At 53.0% G+C, this 21499-nt stretch overlaps 2 protein-coding genes across 4 annotated transcripts in view; one reads left to right on the forward strand and one right to left on the reverse strand.

Annotated features, from left to right (window-relative positions):
- MRPL14 (mitochondrial ribosomal protein L14) lies at positions 1 to 11920 on the reverse strand. 2 transcript variants are annotated; one of them, XM_058306796.2, is made up of 3 exons: positions 11810 to 11920; positions 2540 to 2632; positions 1 to 485 (listed from the first exon to the last, which is right to left on the reverse strand). In XM_058306796.2, exons 2-3 carry the CDS (start codon positions 2608 to 2610, stop codon positions 119 to 121), a joined length of 438 nt encoding a protein of 145 aa, XP_058162779.1. In that variant the 5' UTR covers positions 2611 to 2632; positions 11810 to 11920; the 3' UTR covers positions 1 to 118. The 2 variants fall into 2 exon arrangements, with proteins under 2 accessions (XP_058162779.1, XP_058162778.1); XM_058306795.2 differs by lacking the exon at positions 11810 to 11920 and adding an exon at positions 4481 to 4618.
- Positions 11660 to 21499, forward strand: part of TMEM63B (transmembrane protein 63B) — a 22837-nt gene continuing 12997 nt past the window's right edge. The window contains exons 1-6 of one of the 2 annotated variants that reach the window (XM_058306794.2): positions 11660 to 11680; positions 17476 to 17658; positions 17908 to 17987; positions 18221 to 18262; positions 19237 to 19327; positions 20887 to 20924. In XM_058306794.2, coding sequence (XP_058162777.1) covers positions 17500 to 17658; positions 17908 to 17987; positions 18221 to 18262; positions 19237 to 19327; positions 20887 to 20924 — 410 coding nt within the window. In that variant the 5' untranslated portion in view covers positions 11660 to 11680; positions 17476 to 17499. Of the gene's footprint in view, positions 11681 to 12021; positions 12150 to 17475; positions 17659 to 17907; positions 17988 to 18220; positions 18263 to 19236; positions 19328 to 20886; positions 20925 to 21499 lie in introns of those variants that run through there. The other variant, XM_058306793.1, reaches the window with a different exon arrangement.

Consider the following 21499-nt stretch of genomic DNA (forward strand, 5'->3'; position numbering starts at 1 on the left):
TACGTGAAACGTTTATTCTCTCACAGGACACTGCTACCCAAGTCCCTCCCAGCAAAGGCGCAGTGCTCAGGACTGCTCCGTTCACAGGCCCCACGGCAGCCAGAAGCCGGGACTCTCCTCACACAAAGTTCTGAGCAATGGCCAGCACCTTGGAATACTCGCCTTCCCTCTGGCGGAGGCTGGTGGGAATGGGTGTCTTAATTCGGGTCCCCACAGGGTTCCCATTGTCTTCGATGAGGACCACGTTGTTGGAGTCGAACCTGGGGGTCATGTGAGGCCCGGGCATGCGATGCCCCACGATGAGCGCCTTTTTCTTCTGTCCCCTGATGGCCAGCAGGATCCGGTCGCCCACCTTGCCCACCCCGTTCTTGGTATAGACATGGATGCAGCGAGGAGGGCGATGGTACGGGGTGTTCCCCAGGGCACTGTTGTCCACCACACGCACCCGGGTCATCTTCTGAATTGCACCGAGACTCCCACTGGTGCTGCGGGAGAGGAAACATAGTCTGAGCTCACCTCTCTCCCGCCAGGGGGCTCAGGCCTCCTGAGAGGGCCAGGCTTGGGAGAGTGCGTCAGCGACACACACTGAGCAGAACACAACCCAGGGCTGGGCCTCAGGAGCTGGACAGGAAGTCAGATGCTTGGGAATACTTATCTGTACCCAGAACACAACCCTTAACAACCCAAAGCTGCTGCTGTCATGTAAACATTTCAGTTTTGGTGGGTTTTAAGGAAATCCAATTTTTCTGTTACAATGAACTTCATGACAGCCTTAACTTGAAGGCTTTGGTTTCCAAAAGGACTCCAAAAACATAAAAGAATCCCTATCCGGCAAAACCGGCTCTGCAAGAACAACACATTTATTCCCAAATTTTCTTATCTATACGTTGTTAGGAACCAGAAGATAAAAGTGAGGAGGTGTGCTAAGGGAGTCCCTTTACACAATATAGCAGAAACTGGAAATAAGTCAAGATAATCTGTCCCCACTAGAAAGGAATTTTTTGTCAAGAGTACCTATTAAAAGGCAGGTAAGCTCTCAAGCAATCTGACTGCAGTGGCATTTCTATTTTCCGATGCTAGCACCTTAAATGCTGGTGTGCCCAGGGTGAACCAGGGCCTCTTCTCCCATTCTACATGCCCACGCAGGGCAATTTTAGCAGTTCCCATTGCTTTTAACTAGCAAATTTCATCTCCAATCCCACCTCTCCCCTATATCCTAGTCCTATATTTCTACTCTCCTAAATTCCGCAAAGGTGACCCACAGACAATGCAAACTCAGGAGATCCCTAACTGGCCTGGCCTCTCCCCTTACCATCCTCCTCCTGCTGCTGCTCTTCCCATCCAGTTCATGGCCTCCCCAGAAACCCCAGCTTCCAGCCATAAACCTCCCTCCACTGGCCACCACGTCCTACTGACCCTACACCTCCTAAACACCTGTCCTCACTCTCTGTCCCCAAGGAAAATTTCTTAATTCAGTGGCTCACTCTCTTACACCAAAACAGTTACACTGGCGTCCTAGCTGGGCCCCACTGAGCTTACTCTGCCAACAAAGAGGACCTCACTCTAGAATATAAAACTGATGCCACTCCCCTGCTTAGAATTGTTCAATGGGCCCCCCTGGCTACACCATCAACAGTCTGGCCCCGATTAACCTGCTTCCTGAGGTCCATCATCTATCACTCACAGATCCACTCTGTGGTCCTGGGGCCAGAGTTCCTGGAGTGCTCCAAACCTAAGGCCTGCCCTCACTTTTCATCTGGGGAAGCCACCTCCAGGCTCTGTCCCTCCTCCTCCATTAGCAGCTCCTGTGCCATCTAAGCCTCAATTATTACAGTCATCACATTTTCTTGGAGTTATTTGTTTTCAAGTTTGCTCCTTTAGCCAACTGAGAGAGCTGTCTCCGGCAGGAAGCACCTCTTCTCCATCTGGGTCTGACTTGCCCCAGCACAGCACTCAGCACTAGCCTGTGGGATGAGTGCATGAAGGGGGCCGGGAGGCACGTATGCCACCAGGAACATGGTCTGTGCTCGCCCGGAGGGGAGGCTGTCACACTTCTATCCTAAGAAGCATTGTATTATTTCTGCAATTAAAAAAAAAATTTTGTTTCTGAGAGAAGTTTTCACTTTTAATACACTGGGGCAAACACAGGATCAAGAGATGTCAGATTCACTACCAGAGTCTTGCCAAGGACCAAAACGTAGCAACTTCTGCCATAGTCCACTCCTCCTCCCACCTGACAGCAGCAGCATCTCTTTACCCACCTTCCCCATGACCGTGACCTGAACAAATACCAGCTCTGCCTGATTCCTTTAGCTTTCCCTGACCCCCATGGCTCCCTCACTGATTTTCTAATCCCATTTGAGTCACCATAATCCCCAGACCTGACCCAAAACCCTCAGCTACTGCTCAATCATTCAGCCCACCCTTGACTCGCTATTTTCAAATAATTTCTAGATAAAGCCTGAAATGAAGGAAGAAAAAGCACAACACTCGCAGGTTTACTCAAAGACACAGTTATAAGAACTTAATGGAAAGTTACCTGAAATAGCGCTGGCTGAGTGTCCTGCTCACATAGGTGAAGGGGCCCCAGAGGTCAGCAAAGAGAGCCATGGGGACCCCGAGATGGCAAATCCTGCAGGAAAAGGATAAAAAGGGATTTATTTCTAAGTCAGCTGTTGGGTATGTATGCAGGAGAGATGGCACATGTAGCATAAGACAATTTAGTGACAAAATTTAAATCTCAATAGTTAAAAGACACACAGATGATCAGACAGTTCTAAGGGGGAATTTCACTGATTCACATTCTAACTCTGGGATGGAGAGCTGGGGTGGCCCACAATTATTCTTGCTTAGGTAATACAACAGCATAGAGAACACCTACATCATTATGCCACTTCCACAGGTAGGAGGAAAGACACTTTCCCAGTACACACCCTACCAGTGGCCACTTCCCTCATCCTGCACAAAGGGAAAGTCGCAGGGCACTGCCCTTGTTGACACACGGGTGCCTTCTAAAATCTAACTTAAGCTCCCTGAAAGAAAGAAGGTTATCTCAGCAACTGCCCAAGTTGTCTGTCACATCACCTTTCCCCCAAATGTGAAAACAAGGACACCTGCATAGCTCAAGGCTAGCAAAGCAGAGCCAATGCTGCCTTTTGCCAGGTCACCGACCAAGGTCTATATTTAGATTGGTCTCCCAAACAACACTGTAACATAGAAAAACCCAGAACACCAGGTTACAGCTGAAAGCAGGATTTGGAAGAGCAAATTTGAGACAGAAGAGCAAATACCTATCCAAAACTCCCATTTTTTCAGAAGCTCACCCCTATTCCTCCCTGCCACTAACAAATATGGCAGTCTCCAGTTTCCTACAACAGCTGGGCATCGTTTAGGCGCATGTTTAAGGAAAACTTGCAGCTAGCCGGTAATTCCAGCTGTAACGCACATCTGTTCTTTCATCTAAATGTTTGCCTACAGAGGGCCTCATTCAAGAGCTCTGCTGAGAAAAGTTCCCAACCTCTACCACTGTAATGTTTACACATAACTCTGCCTTGCACAAGTTCAAAGTGCCTTAGATAAGATTTTATTTAATAATGGTGAGGGGAAAACCCACAATTTATTTCCAAAGGAATACCAAGACACTCCATAAATGCTTAATAACTACAATTTAGCCTCAAATCCCAATCTTACTCTCCACTGTTTTTCTAAGACAACCCACAAAGCATTTGCCAAAATGCAATTACAATCAGAAAATTAAACGCAAAAGAAGACAGCTAATACCTGACACACAGAGTCAAAGACTTATCAGATGAAGCCAGGTTTACCTTCACTGGCTAGGTGACCCTGGACAAGTAACTAAACTTCTGAACTCCCATTTACCCATCTCTAATATGAGGATAATAATAGCACCTACTCAAAGGTGGCTAAGAGGATTCTATGATAAGCCACACAAAGCCCTTGGCACAGTACCTGGCCCTCAGTATCCATTAGCTATCTTCTTTTTCCTCCTCCTCCTCCTCCTAATCCAGTCATGTCTCATTTCACAGACTGGGAAACTAAGATACAGAGAAATTAAATGACTTGTTTAAGGGCCCACAACTAGGCAGGGGCAGAACCAGAAGTGGACAAGTCCAAGGGCCTTTCCACCACACCTGGCTGCCTCGCTCTGCTGTACCAAACTCACCGCACACCAGGGAGCTCAGTGTGCAGCAGCTTTGAAGGTCCCCTGGGCTCTATCTGCTTTCTTTCTTTAGGAGCATTTACTGAATGGCTACAATGTGTCAGACACTAGGTGCTTTACATGTACAATCTCATTTAAATCTCACAAAACTCTAGAAATGGGTACTATTAGCATCCTCACTTTATACATGAGGAAATTAGGCACAGAGATGTTAAATACCTTTCCCAGGGTCACAGGGTTGGGAGTGGCAAGGCTAAAATTTGAACTCCAGTAGTCTGCTTTCAGAACCCATACTCTTACCTAGCAGAGTAAACATGGTAATTTTAATTTGAATATTAATATTTTTCCAATCGTAAATCATTCTTTTTCCATCAAGAACACTCTAGGAGTGGAGGTAGCTCAAGCCAGTGGGTGCCTCCCTCCCACACAGGAGGTCCCAGACTCAGTTCCCTGTGCCTCCTAAAAAAGAAAAAAAGATGATCACACAATGCACAGACACGGAGAGCAGACAGCCAGTACAAAACCGTGGGGGGGGGAGTAAATAAATAATGAACGTTCTGATATCACATCTACATTTTACTCAATAATAAACTCAGTGCTGGCTGAATCAACTAAAATGCAGACAAACATCAGGTGAAAATTATTCACTTTAATCCAATTTAAGTTTTGAAGACAATCTGTAGTGTAGGTGGCAAGAAGAGCTCCACATTCTGAGCAACAACTAAAAACTGACAAAAAGAAAAGGAAAAAAACCTCTGAAAAGCAGCCATTCTAGTCAGGCTGCAGTCACCTCAGATCCTCAGCCAGGCCTTCTCATCTGATCCTGGCAGGCCCTTGCTCTGGCTCCCTGGGAGAAGAGAAGCTCCTCGACTACTCCACAGAAGCGTCTAAATCAACCCAGCACCACCCACACCCCCTCCCCTGAGAAGTGCGACATCCTGCCTATCCACAACTGCACTGCTTCCTCAAGAACTGCAGAAGTGTCTGGGGCTTCCCACAACTTTCCTGACGTGCCTACAATAACAAACTCCACCATTCAAGGTACCGCCCTAAAATCTGCAGGGCAGTTCGTGCCCAAACAGAAATGGAGCCTTCCCAAACGCAGGCCTCCTCTCCAGGCTCTGCGCACAAGCCACCCCACAGCCATGCCCATCCTGCTCAGCCAAACCCAACCCAGCTCCAAACACATCTCTCCAAGAAGTTTTGTCAAATACAGCAGCATCAGTGCCCACCACTCCTGCCACTGTGGACTGCAGGTATCCATGCCAACAGAACTCTCACTGCTCCAAGCTCAGACACCAAATAGATGTGGATACTTTTGTGAGATAGGCTGATATCCCTGAACATCCTACTCACTAGACAAAACTCAGAAACCACAAGATTCTGATAACTCGGCTTCAGAACTCACTACAGGAAATTTAAGAAGTACATAGATTCAGATTGTAAGAATTACTTGTACTGCCCTCAAACACAGGAGTAACACATTCAAGGCTCCAGGGAGCACTTCCATTTCACAAGAAAAGGCCTGATTCAATGACTTTTCACTAACTCTTTGGTGGATCTATAAATGACCTCCAGACTCAGACAGCAAAAGAATGGACAGTAGGAAGCATTTCCATGAACCTGAAAGCAAAAAAGAACCGAATACATTTACTTACTGTATATATATGCCACTTATCTCTCCAAAGAAAAATCTGTTGTCCCCTTCACTCCCACAAGAACAAAAGCTCCCAGCATCTCCTAATACAGAACCTGCTAAATAATAGGTGTGCAATAAATATTTGTCGAATAAAACAACCAAGGTGGCTGACCCATGGCTCCACACAGAGAGGGGAATCCAGATACTGCAGAGCTCTTGTCTCTATATCAAGAACCAGGACAGTGGCAAGCAAACACACTTCAGGACAGGAGTTCTTAAACTTCTGTTCCACGGACCCCTTTGCCAGTCAGGTGAAAACCACGGACCCCTTACTAAGTCCACTATCCTGTGAATTATTTAATAAACATATCACACCCACACGTCCCCACAAGAATAATGCTGTTTGTTGTTGTTGTTGTTTTTATTTAAATTCAGGTTCAGGGACCCCTTGTCAAGAACTCCTGCTTTAGCAAAATGGTGGTGCTAGTTGTGGGAGGCTCAGCCCACACTGTTTCCCGGCCCCTGGATTCAACTGCTCCGGCTTCGTGCCTACGCTGCCCACTGGTGAAAAACACCTCATGCCACCACTAAACAACTGGGTTTGATTAGGGACGAGTAATGGAAGCAGCAATTTACTTCAAAGCAACTTTGACTGACCTTGATGTTATTTCCTAGCATAAATTCACCCTGTGGACACAGGCTCTGATTCATTTCAGCTCTCATCTATATATAATGCTTTGTTTCACCAATGCAAAGCAGTGTTATTCTGAGTCTTGTTTTGGACAGGAGACCAACCCCGAACCATATCTCCTCTACAACACTGTCACAGGAGATCAGGTTTCAGAAGCCTCCCGTGCCTCATCCTAGACAACGCTGAGAACTACCTCCCTGACTCAGACTACAAATCACAACCTCTCCCTTCAAGGAAAGAGAAAGAGAAGGAAGGAAAAAGAAATTGCTAATGCAACCCGACTCAAGCTCATTTTCCATCTTAGTTGTGGAGGCATGGGAGGACTGTGGATTTCAAAGTCACACAGGTGAGCCTTCCACTTGGCATCAACCACCTCACAGGTGCCACAGGAACGTGCATGCCGTGAAGGTCGCCACCACTCCTGCTGTTCAGGGCTGCATGCTCAGAGCCCAGGGCAGTACCTGGCAGATGCTGGAGCCCCGTGAGTACTCACTAAATGAAGAGCTGATCTGAATCCATCCTCCTGGCTCCAGAGACGCTGCATGTTTGGGGGGTTGGTGCTTTTTCTTATGGGCTTCACTCAGGCTCCCAGAGGCAGGGAAACCCCTAGGCAATGAGGGCTCATTTTTAGCTGGTCTTAAGACACTGAGACTGAGCTGGGAAAGCAGACAGAAATGCCCTACACTTCTGATGTGTGGAAGCAGAAAGTTGGAAAGTACCAGTACTTAAACTTTGAGGAGCAGCAAAATGTTATACTTAGTATCACAACTCTAGGTAGAATACATTGTTTCCACCTAAACAATTTCAATCTGTAGGTGCCTGCAAGGAACACATATTTTTAAGTCTTTCAAGAGGAATGGGCTCTATAGAAAAAGGACAAAACAAGTAAAAACACCAGCACAATCAGAGAGGTGTAGCAGATACAGGAGATTCTGTTCTTATGCAACGGAAGGGAAAAGAAAGAGAAATGCAGTGCAAAGCCCAGGGGCAGGGAGGGCAGACCACCTAGCAGCACGCAAACATCCCCAGGCAAGCAAGGAAAAGCAGAGGCCTGACAGCGTCTAGGAGCCCGAGAGGAGCTCCCAGGACTGGCAAGCCGTCACAGAACTCTACATCTCCCGCAAGGATTCATTCCAGGCCAATATGTATTCTCATTGCCTTTTTTTTCTTTTTTTTTTTTTTAGGAGAAATACATTTTTTATTGCTCCCATAATTTTTTTTGGAGGTAGTGGGGATTGAACCTGGGACCATGTATATGCAAAGCAGGTGCTCAGTCACTGAGCTACACCTGCTCCACGCAATTTTTATTGTCCAACAGACCCTTGCAGGAATCCGCTTTTTTTTTTTTTTAACTTACACAAATATAACATATTACAATTCCCAACACTGAGGTAGATCCCCTTCTTTGATGATTTCATTCCTCAGCAGCCAATGGAAACACAAAGACACTTAAGAAAGGCCTACAGTCTGCAGGGGGCTCAATCCACTAAGGATTCTGAACAGCTCTCTCAACTCAAGAGTAAATACCATTTTGCAGATGGAGAAATGAAATCAGAAATGCTAAGAGACGTATCAACTTGCCCAAGGTTAGTAGGTGACAAAGTCGGAAGCAGAGCCCAAGGCTGCTCCTACTAACCCAGCCCGATACCTGCACAGCTAAGATGCTGCTTTAACCACTAATAAACCTTCATGGAAACAAACACACCACACCACACGTAAGGCAAGTACTCCTTCTCCTTTGTCAAACAGTCTTCTGAAGGAGGCTGCCACATAATCTTAGTTGAACACAGTTTTAAAACACAGGAATTAAAAAGCTGCCTTTTCAATAAATATCTCCTCTACGCTCAGTACAACCTAGACCCCAAACTGAAGCTGACTGTGATGTGGCCCACCAAGATGCGAGCTTTCACAGCATCCCGGCCAGTAAGCAAATCACCTCAACAGAGGATGGGCTGTTTCTACCCTAGCTGCCACTGACAGAACCTCCCTTCTCAATTTTATTCACAAAAGAAAGTATCTCCAGGGTTCTTGTCCTATATCTGTTAATTGATTTAACTTATACCCTACCTCATTACAAAATTATTTAAAGTAGTGGTTCTTAGACAGACCTGACAATTCTCAGTTATTCAAGCTGGTTTTTCAATGTGTACCTTTTATCTGTTCTAGCTTTGCAGACATGTATGCAAAAATCCATGGTCTTGAAATAAGTTGGTAACCATCCTGGTATGGTCACAGTCAGGAGAACTGAATAAGGCAAAGTTGAGCTCTACTTAATCACACACACATACTCTTCCTATGAGTGTGGACCTACCACTGAGCCAGTGGCAAGGAGCTGGGTTTACGGACATGGTAGGTGGGGGCAGGAGGGCTGCGGGGAGCAGGAAAAGCCTAGGGCATCCTGGATCAAAAAGTGAATGTGACTTCCTGATGGAAAGCATATCTCCTCCACTCCATCCTCCTCTCCTTCCTCTGCTAAGTCTGTGACCCTGGAACCACTTCTCTAAGCTTTAACGACTCTGTCAAGCAGGGGTAATTGGGAAGAGCAAAAGAGGCAAATCAAAGTGCTTTCGAGCCATCCTGTAAGGGAACGTTTTAATGTGGGAAATTCCTCTGAATTATCCAGTAGGGAGCAGGTCTGTAGAATAAGCAATGTTTCCCAGATCCTGGCTAGGGAGAACAGCCTGGCTCCCTGATTCTTAGGGCATCACTATGGGTGTCTGTCTCTTTAAGGTCATCAGGCCTTCAAAGTGTTTTCTAGCTTAAAGTGAACACGGAAAAACACTCCCTCTCTTTTCTAAAGACAAATAATTTTTTTTTAATTGGGGGAGGGGTGCACTTTCTTACTGAGTTTAGTTTCACCTAGCACTTTTCTTACTAAGACAGCACATCACCTAACCCACAGCAGCATTTTTGAGATCTGAATCAGAGTCTTCTCTCAAGTGCTAGCTGTCATTTTTAAAACACATGTAAAATCACACCAAGGTGATCTATGACCCAGGACAAGCCACTAGCTGCTAAAAAGGCAGGCTAAACCATAAGCCCATATTAGAGACCCTCCCAAGCCATAAGCTAGCAAACTATCCAAGTAACATGAACAGGAAAACCCATTTTAGGTGGGTCCAGTGTCACAAACCCTGAAGATATGAGTGGGGCGTGAGGGGCTTGAGGGGAGTCCTGCATTCCCTAAGATTCTAGAAGCTGAGCACTGTCCATATGACCATGTTCAGTGACCAACAAAGCCGTTTGCAAAGTGGACTTCAACTAAGCATTTAACCCATGAAATCCAGGAGCAACAACAACAAAAACAAAAAAACATTTCCTTCTGGATTCCATAATGCACTTAATTCAGTTCTCATTTCAGGCTTTCTGAAATGCCTCCTCTTCTCTCTGGAAAGTGTCACTTGATGGCACACACACCCCTCGATGATCACTGTTAATATGTGGTGTCCTTAATTAGGCATAGGCAGAAATAAAGCAGGAATAAACGACATGTTCAGATTCCTAACTGCATTGTTTAAACAAATAGTAATACATCAGAAATGCCTTTCATGGTCCTCAGAAGTCCAAAAACCAGGTAACCCTGGCCTCTGTTTCCATTTTCCAGATATCCATTATGAGTGCCATTTGGCCTCAAAGTGAGTTTTAGTGTTCTACATAAGCAACAGGACACACCTCTTTTACCAGCTTTTACGGCCATAAAACTAACAATATTTTAAAAGTTCCATAGGAAATACATAGTCAGGGCGCTCTCAGGACAAGTTCCCCCAAGAAAAACCACCATCACAGAAGACATTTCATCTAAACTGCATGTGTCTACCCAAAACAGTACCAAGAATTCAAATCTACAAAGACTCTCCCCAGCAGGCAGTCTACCTAAGACAGCTTCAGCCCCAGGCTCATTTTGGTCACAGATGAGAAACTGCCCTTCCCTAATGAAGCCAACCCACTTCCCAACACAGAGGAACCCTAGATACATTCCTACCCCAACAAAATTCTTGTTTTGCAATTTCATATATTTCCAGTAAATGAACAGTTAATTGCCTTTCTTCTCAGGCGGTAACCTCCCTGAAGACAGAGATCTACTTTGTTCTTTACTGCATATTTCTGGTATGTTGGCTGCATCCTCATGGACAAGTTTAACTGACTGAAATGAAAGTTCAGGCTGAGGAAGGCAAGACGCCAAATAGGAGGACAAAGGACACCAATGTTCTTCAAACTTTTCTGTGACACAGAGGAAAAAAAACAAAACACTCTGACACCTCCTAGTATACACACACACACACACGTGTGTGAACCTGAAGCAGATATTCAGAAACTAAGTGCAAGGCACTCTGGTGTTCTCTGTTCTTTTTCATTTCTTCCCCACTAAACTGATTTCCAAATCACTAATGGGACTCAGTGATCTTACAAATCTTACAGATGCACCCCGTAAGCTACTAAACCAAATCTTACAGATGCACCCCGTAAGCTACTAAACAAACCCTTTAAAAAGATGGCACACAGCAGACATGCTGACCAACCCCAAGAACCAGACACCCCCAGACAAGAAGTGTCCTTCCTCTGCCCAGCAAAGGAGCCACGCAAGCTCCCCAATCATCTTCTAATGTCCAGGTTTAGGTCTCTCCGAAACTTCCAGTTTTTCCTTGGTAACCTAGAGAGGATTTCCCATATGCCCTTTTTTTAACCCCTTTATAAATCCAGTCCACTCAATCTCTCAGGGTGCCAAAGTTCGTGTGGTGCCTACTGTGGAAAGCAATACTTCCTTTTTGTCCCCAAACCACCCCCCTCCAAGTCTGAAGGGAAGAGAGCCTTCCAGGAACCCAAAATGAACGGCACCGGTCGGGGCTCCTCTGCGTCTGGGATCTATTCCTGGGTGTGATATACAGCAAGGCTATGCACACGCCTCTCTCGCAGTCTTCATCTTTCCGGTCTTAATCACTGGCGGATCCAGTATCTGGTGAAATGAGACACCAGGGAACCCCCGGCACGACAGAAGCGAAAGCCGTGGACTCACTCCACACAGGCGCCTGACAGAGCGGCACCAAGTCGTCTCCACACCCGAGCCGGGAAGGGGAGGGAGGAGGGACGCCGGCCAGACGCGCAGCGACCGGCGCGGCCTCCGCGGCGCAGCCCGCGCGCCCCCAGGCTCGGCCCGCACCCGGAACGGCAGGTGAGCGCGGCGGGGGCCGAGGCCGCCTCCCCGGGCGGCCCGCTTCCCCCCACCCCCGGGAGCGAGCCTTCCCACGGCAGGGAAGACGGGGAGACGAGAGGAGCCTGGGACCCCGAGCCCGCGCCATACCGCTCTCGCAGACGGAGACTATCCCGCCACGGGGCCCGCGGGCCGAGCGCCGCCCTCCCCCCCGCGCGCGCCGTCGCCGCGCGCGCCTGCGCGCCGGAGCCTCCCGGGCGGGCGGCGGTCTGCGCGTGCGCGCGCGCCCTGCGTGAGCCAGCGTAGGGGGTGGGGACTGCGGGGCCCCGCCCCTCCCCTCCCTCCGCCCGCTCCCCCTCCCCCATCCACTGCCGCGGCCGCCGCAGGAGCCTGGAGCCCGAGCCGCCCGGCGACTCCCCCTCCCCCTTCCCCCCAGCCCCGCCCCGCCCCAGCCCGGGGCTCCGAGCCGGAGCCGAGTCTGCGCCTGGGGGTGAGTACGCGACCCCTCCCCAGTCCCCTCTCTTTTCTTGGAGGCTCCCACCACCACCCAAAGAAAAAGCACCCGGACTCAGCGGCGCGTCCCCTCCCTTCAACCTCCTGCGGGACCCAGAGGTGCCCGGGCCCGAGGGACCCAGCGGTGGCGCGCGCTGCCCCCAGCCCTGCTCCATCCCGATCCAGCTGTGAATTCTCCGATCCCTGCCGGGAGTCCAGATGTGCGCCGCCCCCGGTCCCCACCCCACCCCCGGGAGATCCCGAGGGACGGGACCCCCGGCCCCCTAGTGCCACCCTTCGCCACCTGCCCGGTCCAGGTGCGCGCCCCCTGCGCGCCTCCCCTGGGTCCCCCCGCGCCGCGCCAGCCCGCCGCCGCTGGGGGGTGGGAAGCGGCCGCCCCCGCCCCCGAGTTTTGTATTCCGGGGTCGCCGAGTCCGAAGCCCGCGATCGCTTTTATCTTTTCTCCCGCTCCCGGACCCCAGGCTCCCCGAAGCCGGCCCGGGGCTCGGGTTCAGGCTGGGGCTGGGACAGGGCTCGCGGGGCTGGCGCGAGGCCGGTCGCCCCCCGCAGCCCTGCCCGAGACTGGTCAGCGCGCCGGGGCGGCGGCGGGCCGCGGGAGCGTGTCCTCTCCTTGCGCCCCACACAGTGCAGTTCATTCATGAGCCGCCCGGGCCTGCGCCGGAGGGTGCGGTGGGGAAAGGATTCAGACCCGGAGCGGGGAGGGGGGGCAAAGGCCCTGTTGGCGGGGAGGGGGCGCGCTTTGTCGCTCCTGGCCTTCTTGACCACCCAGGGCGCCTGGTCCCAGAGCCCGGGCCCCTTGCTTCTCCAGAAAAGGGAAGGACGCTCGGGAAGCGGGGAGGACAGGTCAGGGGGGCCAACTGCCCTTGGAGCTCTGTGTTGCCGCTTGCTGGGGTCCCCTGGGCAGAGGTCTGGCGGCTCAGAGCAAGCCTGGGCACTTCGGCGTCTGGGTCTTGCCCACCCAAACCACTCTCTAGCCTCTCCCTGGGGGCTGCGGCCCAGGGAGAGTGAGGCTGTGCCCAGCCCTCCCAAGGAGGGCCCAGGTCCTGCCTCCCAGACACAGGTGAGGAGAGGAGTGGGGGGCTTGGGGTGGGGGTGTGCCAGCGGCATGACTGTCCTCCAGGGCACCACAGGGGTCCATGCCCTGGCATGCCCCAGGTGGTGCATGCTGGGCCCTGCTGTAGGCTCACCCGAGGCAGTTCTTGCCTGTGGGTGGAAGGGTGGGGATGTGGCAAGGCAAAAGGCAAGTGGTGAGTAGCTAAAAGCCGGCTTTCGGGCATCCTACAAGTTCTCTCCAATTACACAGAGGCACTGAGACCTGGATTCAAATCCAAGCTCTGCCATTCTTGAGCTGTGTGACCTTGACAGGTTACTTAACATGTCTGAACCTCAGTTTCCATGGAAAAGTGTGTTTACCTTCACCTCCTTACATAGGTTATCACGAGGATCAAACCCTATTGCACGTAAGGAGCCTGGCACCCTGCCTGGCAGGTGATCAATACCGGGTTCTCTTTGAATTTTGACCTGTCCTGGTATAGCATTGCCCTCCCGTGCGCCCACCTCCCATTCTGCTAGGTTTGAAGAGTGGAAGAACATTCCCTGCCACTTAGTGGTAGAGACCCTGACACCGTATATAAACCCTTTGGTCTAAACAAGAAGCCCATCCTGAGAAGTATTATCATATTAAATGCTATATTTTCTTTGATTTTAAGTTTTGCCAGTTTTCCTCCATGAAATGAACCCTTTTTATCCATACCTTATTAACAACACCAACTAATTTTTTAGAGTTGATTGTGTACCCAGAACTGTAAAGGGCTTTACATAAATAATCTTGTTTATTCCTCAATGCAACCACACAACTGGATTGTCATCCCCATTTTACAGATGAAGGAACTGAGGCCCAGAATGGTTAAGTAATTTGCCAGGGTTCGAGGCCGGGTTTTCCTCACCCAGAGCCAGTGCTGTTAAACACCAGGCTGTGTTGCCTGCACCACCTCAGAACCTCGGTCACCAGCCCAAGGCCTGAGCAGAGGGCCTGGGAGCAGGAGGGAAGGCGCAGGGTGCGGCAGGTCTCCAGAGTGGCGGTGGCCCGCGCCAGCTCCCGGCTCTGTGGTAGAAGTGGCTCTCTGGAGAGGCAGCACAGGGCAGTGTCAGGCTGCCAGGGTCCATGTCTGAACCTATCAGATAGGCTGTGTGGTCTTGGGCAAGTTGTACACCCTCTCTGTACCTCACTGTCCTAAGGTTGTGCTGGGAAGTGAGTTAATATTTGTCAAGTGCTTAGAGCAGTATCTGGCACAAAATAAGAGTGCAGTAAGCATTTATAAGTGCATCTTCCTTTACTACTACTTTTATCCTCCCTTTTGGATACATTTTTGCCCTTCCCTTTGAAGTTGGTAGGGCACAAGGATATTATTCTCTTTGTTACAGATTGGAAGACTGAGGCCCAGGTTACATAGTAACAGAGCTAGCCTCCATTTTCCTCCCATGAGGCCACACGGCCTTCCTATGATCCCAAGTCCTAAATTAAATCTTCCCAAGTAACTGTAAGAAAAATCTTTTAACTTATAACTCCCCCACCCCCACTATGCACACTCTCCTTAATAGTAAAATAACCTTAAGTCGACCTGGAAATAAAGTCTTCCATCACACTCTCTCTCTCCACACTTCCCCTCAGTTTCAGACTAGAGAAATCCTGGGATACAGCTCGGGAATCCTGTGGAAGGGAGGAACGGCCCCCTGCCACCCCCCTCCTCCCACTCCTCCCCACGCGTTTTGCCTCAGTCCCTTCCTCTCAGCCTCTCAGTCCAGTCAAAGCTCTGAGAGCAGCTGCCCCGGATGAAACTCAGCCCAGCAACCCCAAGTACGAGCTTAGACTAACCCGGTACACAGATAGAACCACAGCCCTGGCCTCCGCCCCTCACCTGCCCTGTGACCTGGCGAGCTGCTGCTGTCCCCCTGTAAAAGCGGGAGAGTGCTCGTGGGGGGATGGGACCACAGGAGTTGTGGAAGGGAAAGTGCTTTCTGCCTGTCAAGAGGGAAGCAGCCACGTGAGCCTGGTGACTCAGTTACCAAGCATCTAGCTGGACCCTCACCCACCCTGCTGCGGCGGCCGCTTAGTATAGAAGCTCCCAGAATTTTCCACCTTCCTTAGGAGTGGAGAGGACGGGAGATGTGGGGGCATGGCACTCCAGGAAGGTTATGCTCAGTACAGTCGTTCCCCGCATAGCCTTGGAGTTTGAGAGAGAATCGGGCAAGGAGTGGGAATGAGCTCTCACGATTCTGGGGTGCGCTGGAGTCAGGAGTTGAGAAGGGGGCTTAGCATAGAGGCCCCGCCACTGACCCACGATGCTTCCACCCACCTGTAACCTCTCACATGCCCCGGCTCTGCACACCTTCGATTAACACACAGGCTCCCAGGCACAGCCACATGTACACACCCCACTTAGAGGCCAGCGACTCCTCACTTCCCTGGACTGACCTGCAGTCGCCTAGGGCCCCTGCACTCAGACGCACACATCCACACATTTATACACTCAGATACACACATTTTCTTAGTGCCATCGTATTCTCTGGCCAGAGAACATACAATTTATTAGGTATTAAGTCCCCATGAATCTGCAGTGTCCGATCCTAAGCGCCTCAGAAGAGCATCACGGCACCTGGAAAGTGTCCTGGCTTTAGAAAGAAGTTGACCTAGGTGTGAATCCTGGGTCCCTCGTTTCCTTAGCTGTGTGACCTTGGGAAAGCTCACTAACCTTTCTGAGCCCCTGTGCCCTCCAACTCAGGGTTGTTGAGGATGAAATGAAATCAGTATGTATTAATCTGGAAACCATGTACTCAAATGGTGCCTGCTACAATTACTAAACTAGTGTTTTTTAAAGGCAGATTGGGCTGGGGAGGGAAAGGGGTCATCATGGCACACAGGGCAGTTACTCCCGCAGCCTTCCTCAACCAATGCTTTTCAGAGATTCCCAGGGACCAGTGAAATACATCAACAGCCCAGCCTCCCTCCCCCTCCACCTGTGGTTGAGGGTGTTAGCAAAAGGGTGGGGAAAACCAGGGGCTGCTGGCAGGGGAACCCCTCTGAATCCCTCCCGGGGCCTGGCGGACGCTTGCTCTCGTGGCCGACGCGGATTCTAGGTCTGTTGTTCTCTCTTTGTCTGGTTTCCTTTCTTCCCTGGGGAGCCCCTCCCCAAAGACAGAACTTCGGTGTTGTCAGCAGAAGGGGCCCCCAGGGGCCTCCCAGGGGCACGGGGGTGGAAGAGCGGTGCCGCAGCCACACTTCGCCCTGGGGACCTCCCCAGGGCCCGGCTGGCTCCGTCCCGGGCACTTCCAGAACCCAAGCGTCCTGCCCGGCTGCCCCTCTGTGGGGAGGTGAGGCCTGCGTCCCTCCACCCCCCGCCCCGAGATTCACCCTGAGCGGCCGGTTGTGGCAAAGGGCAGGGCAGGAGGACTGTGGAGCGGGGCACTTGGGCGGGCCACAGGCGCCCGCCCACTTTCCCCTCCTTTGCCAATGAAAGAACTCGCGGGAGGGCACGGCGCTCCCAGCCTGCCCTGCTCCGGAGCTGGGAGCGCAGCACTCTGGGAGGTGTAGTCTTCAAGCCTCTCGGTGACTCCGGGGCAGAGCGAGCTGGAGAGGAGAAAGGTGTAGCTGTGGCCGCGCACGGGGAGAGAAGTAGGGGGAGCAGGGTGCCAGGCGGGTGGCACAGACCTAGAAGTCCTGCGTTTTAATCGCACCCCACCCGACCTCATCCTCAGACCCCTCCTCTGAGGGCAGAGGAGCAGCTCGGGAGCCCAGCGCCTTGTTTTACTGGGAAGGTGAGGAACGGAGTTGGAAAGTCCAAACCAGTGAAATCATGCCATTCGTCTAATACGGGCAGAAAGAGGAGACCCCGCCACGGCGTTCGGCAGCCCACCCTCCTGGCGCTTGAGCCCCCTCCCGGTTTCCCCCCAGGCTCAGCTCTGCCCCTTGCCAGAGAAGAGCCAGAGTGCGTGTTTTACATGTGTGTCTGGGATGGGAAGTGGATGTTAGGGAGTCACCGGCAACTTTCAGTTTGGAGAAACCAGTCTTCCCGGTCCAGGCCCCTCAGTTCCCCAGACCCAGGGCGGGGCAGCAGCCGGGGAGCGCCAAAGGTAAATCCATGTGACTCAACCCTCTTTTGCAGAGCCCTTATCTGCACAGGCCAGGGCTCCCGCCCACCCAGGCGGGCCCAGGAGCAGCCTCCCTGCTCCCTGCCCAAGGCCAGCCTGCGGAGGCCGGGAGCGGGTGGGGGGCAGCCCCGCTGACCGCTCTGCCCTCTGCCCAGGAGGACCATGCGGCAGTAGCAGCCATGCTGCCCTTCCTGCTGGCCACACTGGGCACCACGGCCCTCAACAGCAGCAACCCCAAGGACTACTGCTACAGCGCCCGCATCCGCAGCACTGTCCTGCAGGGCCTGCCCTTTGGGGGTGTCCCCACCGTGCTGGCTCTTGACTTCATGTGCTTCCTTGTGAGTGCCCACCAGACACCCCCACCCGGGCTCCCACCCCCTACGTCTCCAGCCCTAACCACTCTGCCTCCCCGGGATGAACTGCCAGGGCGATCCCCGTCCACCACGCACCAGACTTCAGGCCAAGCCGGGCCTCTGACCGTTCCCCGGGCCAGGGTCATCCCCTTCTAAGACAAGATTCTGGCCCCCCTGCCCCTGCCCTGCCGCCAGGCTGCCTCTCCACCCACCAACCACCCCCTCTTCCCTCAGGCACTACTGTTCCTATTCTCTGTCCTTCGGAAGGTGGCCTGGGACTATGGGCGGCTGGCCTTGGTGACAGATGCAGACAGGTAAGGGAGGCTCTGGGACCCTCCCCTCATACCTACACACAAGCATCACACACGTGCACAAGCACACACGCACACTCAGGGCTAGGAAGGAGCCAGCCCTCTCAAATCCCTCTTTGTTGGGGGATGAAGGAGGCATGGGGGGCATGCAGGAGCCGTAGCTGGGCCTCTGCCCTTGCCAGTCCCCTGGGACCCTTCCCCACTCCCCGTTAACCTTCTCTGTTCTCTGTCCCCAGGCTCCGGCAGCGGCAGGAGAGGGACCAAGTGGAGCAGGAATAGTACGTGGGGCGCCAGCCCCCTCAGCCCCACTAAACCAGCTTCCTCTTCTCTTTCTTCTTCTCTCACGCTTCTCCCCTCTTCCTGCCAAGTTGCCGGTTTCTCTTTGCAGTTTTCTTCTCTGCAGGCTCATGTTTCGGATTAACGCAGGCGGTGTGCTTTGCAGAGCAGGGACTCCCCACCTTGTCTCTGCCTCACGCCCCCTTCTCTGCCTCTGGCTCCCTGCCTGGAGAAATCCCTCCCTCTGTGCCCGGGCCTTGCCTGGGCCCTGCCCCAGCCTGGCCAGACGGGAGGGGCCACCCTCAAGGAAGTCCACGGGTGCAGTCACCCTCCTGGCTGCAGAGACAAGATCGGGCGTCACCAGTGGCTTCTCTTCCCTTAACAGCTAGTTCTTCCTATTCCAGGGCTCCCTGCTCACCCCTTCCGGAGGCCGGGGAGGGGGGACTCCCAGGGAGACCCCAGTCTTGCCCTTTGTGTCACTTTGTGATCTCTGTAGGACTGCAGTTGGAGTTGTGGCAGCTGCTGGGATCAGGGAAGAGGGAGGCTAGGAGCACACCCAGGAGACAGCCCCAGCGCCCTTCTTCCCCAGCCCTCCTGGGTTCTCCCAGTGCAGCCCTTCCTTCACCTCCCCTTGTCTTTTGCGTATTGGCTGTGCTCCCCCTCTCCCCCTGCTGGTCGATTCTGGAACTGCAGTGCCATCTAGCTTTCTTCAACCTCCGCGGTGAAGGTGATGAAGATACCTATCCTCTCCTCCCTTAAAGTCCGACTGCCCTAAGTTGGTGACCCCCCCCCCCAGGCCCCGCTGAAGGGAAGAGGCATAGTCGAGGGAGCAGGGTAGAGGGCAGTCCTTCCTCCCCGCTTTCGCCCCTGCGCTTTCTGTGCCTCTAGAAGCTCTGGAGTGGGAGCCCGCCCCACTTCCCCTGCACCTCCTGGGGCTCAGACTCACCAGGCTCTCTGATCTCTCCTCCACCCCCAGTGTGGCCTCAGCTATGCACGGGGACAGTCATGACCGGTATGAGCGTCTCACCTCTGTTTCCAGCTCCGTCGACTTTGACCAAAGGGACAATGTGAGTGCCCACCCCCATACTTCTTAGCCAGCCCTTCCTCTGCCAGGGCAGGGGGGCGCAGCAGCCTCAGCTTCCAGTGACACTGGTGCAGCCTTCTCAGCAGGGAGAGCAAACTTGTCCGAGAGCCACGGGATCACGTGTCCTGTCCGTCACAGCCTCCAAACCAGCATGAATTCCAAGCTGTGTCCCCACAGTGGAGAGCTGTGCCCACCTCGGCCGACTGATCCTTAGGACACCTTTTCCCCTAGACCTGGTTTTAGAAACGACACTGAGCCTTTCACGCTGCCTAGCAAAACACACGGAGGAGGCGGATGGGGCTCAAGCAGTTGAGTGCCTGCTTCCCACATGGGAGATGCCAGGTTCAGTCCCCAGTGCCTCCTGAAAACAAAGGCAAACAACAAGCAAACAAACGAAAAAGCCAACTCAGGGGAGCCGATGTGGCCCCGTGGTTGAGCGCCAGCTTCCCACTTACGAGGTCCCAGGTTCAATCCCTGGCCCGGTACCTAAAAAAAAAAATTGATTTTAAATACGGAATCCATTGTGCAGCCCAGAGCTTGCCAGCTGGCGGCCCAGCCAGCTCACCTGCTTGTGGACTGGAGCTGAGCGGCAGCAGCTCCTTTAGACACAGCATATACATGGTAGTTCCCAGCAGTCCCCCACTCCCTTTCATGACAGACTCAACACCTTGATGTTGCCTGCCTGGCCCCCCATTGTTCTGTCGGGGGAAGGGCCCTGGTTGGAACTCAAATCCTCAGCCCCTGGGGTGGCCTGATCAGCCCAGCTTAGGCCGGGGGCTCTCAAGGGCCACAGCTCCCGTAGCAGCCCCAGCAGAAGGCGGCTGTCAGTTTCCTGAGCTGGACTCCTGCTGGTAAGTGGCAGAGCAGATGTCTCACCCCTGCCAACCAGAGGCGCACAGTCCTGCATCTTGCTGCAGGCTCCCATTCTCTCGCATCCTGGACGTCTCCTGAGAGTAGGTTGGGGGAGGGTTCTCTCTGCCCAGCCCTCCCCCATCGCTTCTCTGCTGGTGGTCTCTGTCTCAGGAGATGAAGAGACAGTCACCTGGGGCCCCTCTGCTTAGGCTAGAACAGCGATGGCTAGATCTTGGGTAGCAGGGTCCACCCTCTGCTGTTTTTGGCAGCGATGGCGCAGACTCCTTGTTAGCTGGAGGTCTGGGGGTCCCCGTTGTCCTTCCTAGAACCCCAAACCCAACCTCAACCCATGCAACTACAGGACTTCCTGCTCGCCCTCCTGCTCCCTTGGGTATCTGCAGTGTTGTGTGGTGCTGGGCATGAGGGTCCACAGACAACCCAATTTGACATGGGTCGTTTTCCTTCTTCAAGCACTGAACCTCCCCTTTTTCTCTCCTCTCCTCCCTGGGTATAAGCTAATTCCTGGGATTTTTTTTTTTTTTTGGGAGGGGGGTTTCTTTGAAGGGGAGGGGAACTGTGCCAAGGTGAGTCACAGCATGAAAGCAGTGAGAATGGGGTGGGTGGGATTTGGGGGGGGGGACTCGGGTGGGCAGGATGGGGCATCCAGCTGATCGGCTTCTGTCCCCCTAGGGTTTCTGTTCCTGGTTGACAGCCATCTTCAGGATAAAGTAAGTGAACGGTCTTCACGCTCTAAAGAGAGAAAGAAACAGAGAAACTTCAGAGCCTGTCATCTCCCTACAAAGTCCAGAGGCTGGCAGCTTTGAGGGCCTTAGACCCGCTCCCCTCCCAGGAGCCCAGGCCTTGGGGGCCGCGGCCTCTGCTGTCCCCTGAACGCTTGCTTGACCCCAGAGGCTCCCCCATGACCCCCGCCTGGGGGCCCAGCTCTGCCCTCATCTCTCCCTGCCCTCGCCCCCCTTGAGAAGGGGCTGGAGCGCCCCCCCTCAAGCCTCCGCGCAGCCAGCGGGTAGGGGCAGCAGGCAGGCTGGGAGCGGCCCCAGCAGGCAGGAGCCAGAGCGCAGCAGGCAGGACTCGGGAGGCCCAGCCGAGCCCAGCAGGCAGGCAGTGAGCGCTGAGAGAGGCAGGAGGCTCGGAAGGTCAGCATCGCGCACCCCCACTCCCCCAGGGCCCCGGGGCCCCTCCCCAGGTGTGCCGCACACACCAAGCTCACCCAGCACCCCTGCGGTGCTGCTGCTTCCCTGAGCCTGCCCGTCCTCCCTCCCCACCCTCTGCCTCTTTCTTTCAC

The sequence above is a fragment of the Dasypus novemcinctus genome, chromosome 11 (assembly GCF_030445035.2).
Source record: "Dasypus novemcinctus isolate mDasNov1 chromosome 11, mDasNov1.1.hap2, whole genome shotgun sequence".
Lineage (NCBI taxonomy): Eukaryota > Metazoa > Chordata > Mammalia > Cingulata > Dasypodidae > Dasypus > Dasypus novemcinctus.

Coding starts and splice junctions, on each gene's coding strand:
- MRPL14 (XM_058306796.2), bottom strand. CDS start 2,610: ATGGCTCTCTTTGCTGACCTCTGGGGCCCCTTCACCTATGTGAGCAGG. Junction 486..2,539: donor CTCAGCCAGCGCTATTTCAG/GTAACTTTCCAT, acceptor CCTCTCCCGCAG/CACCAGTGGGAGTCTCGGTG.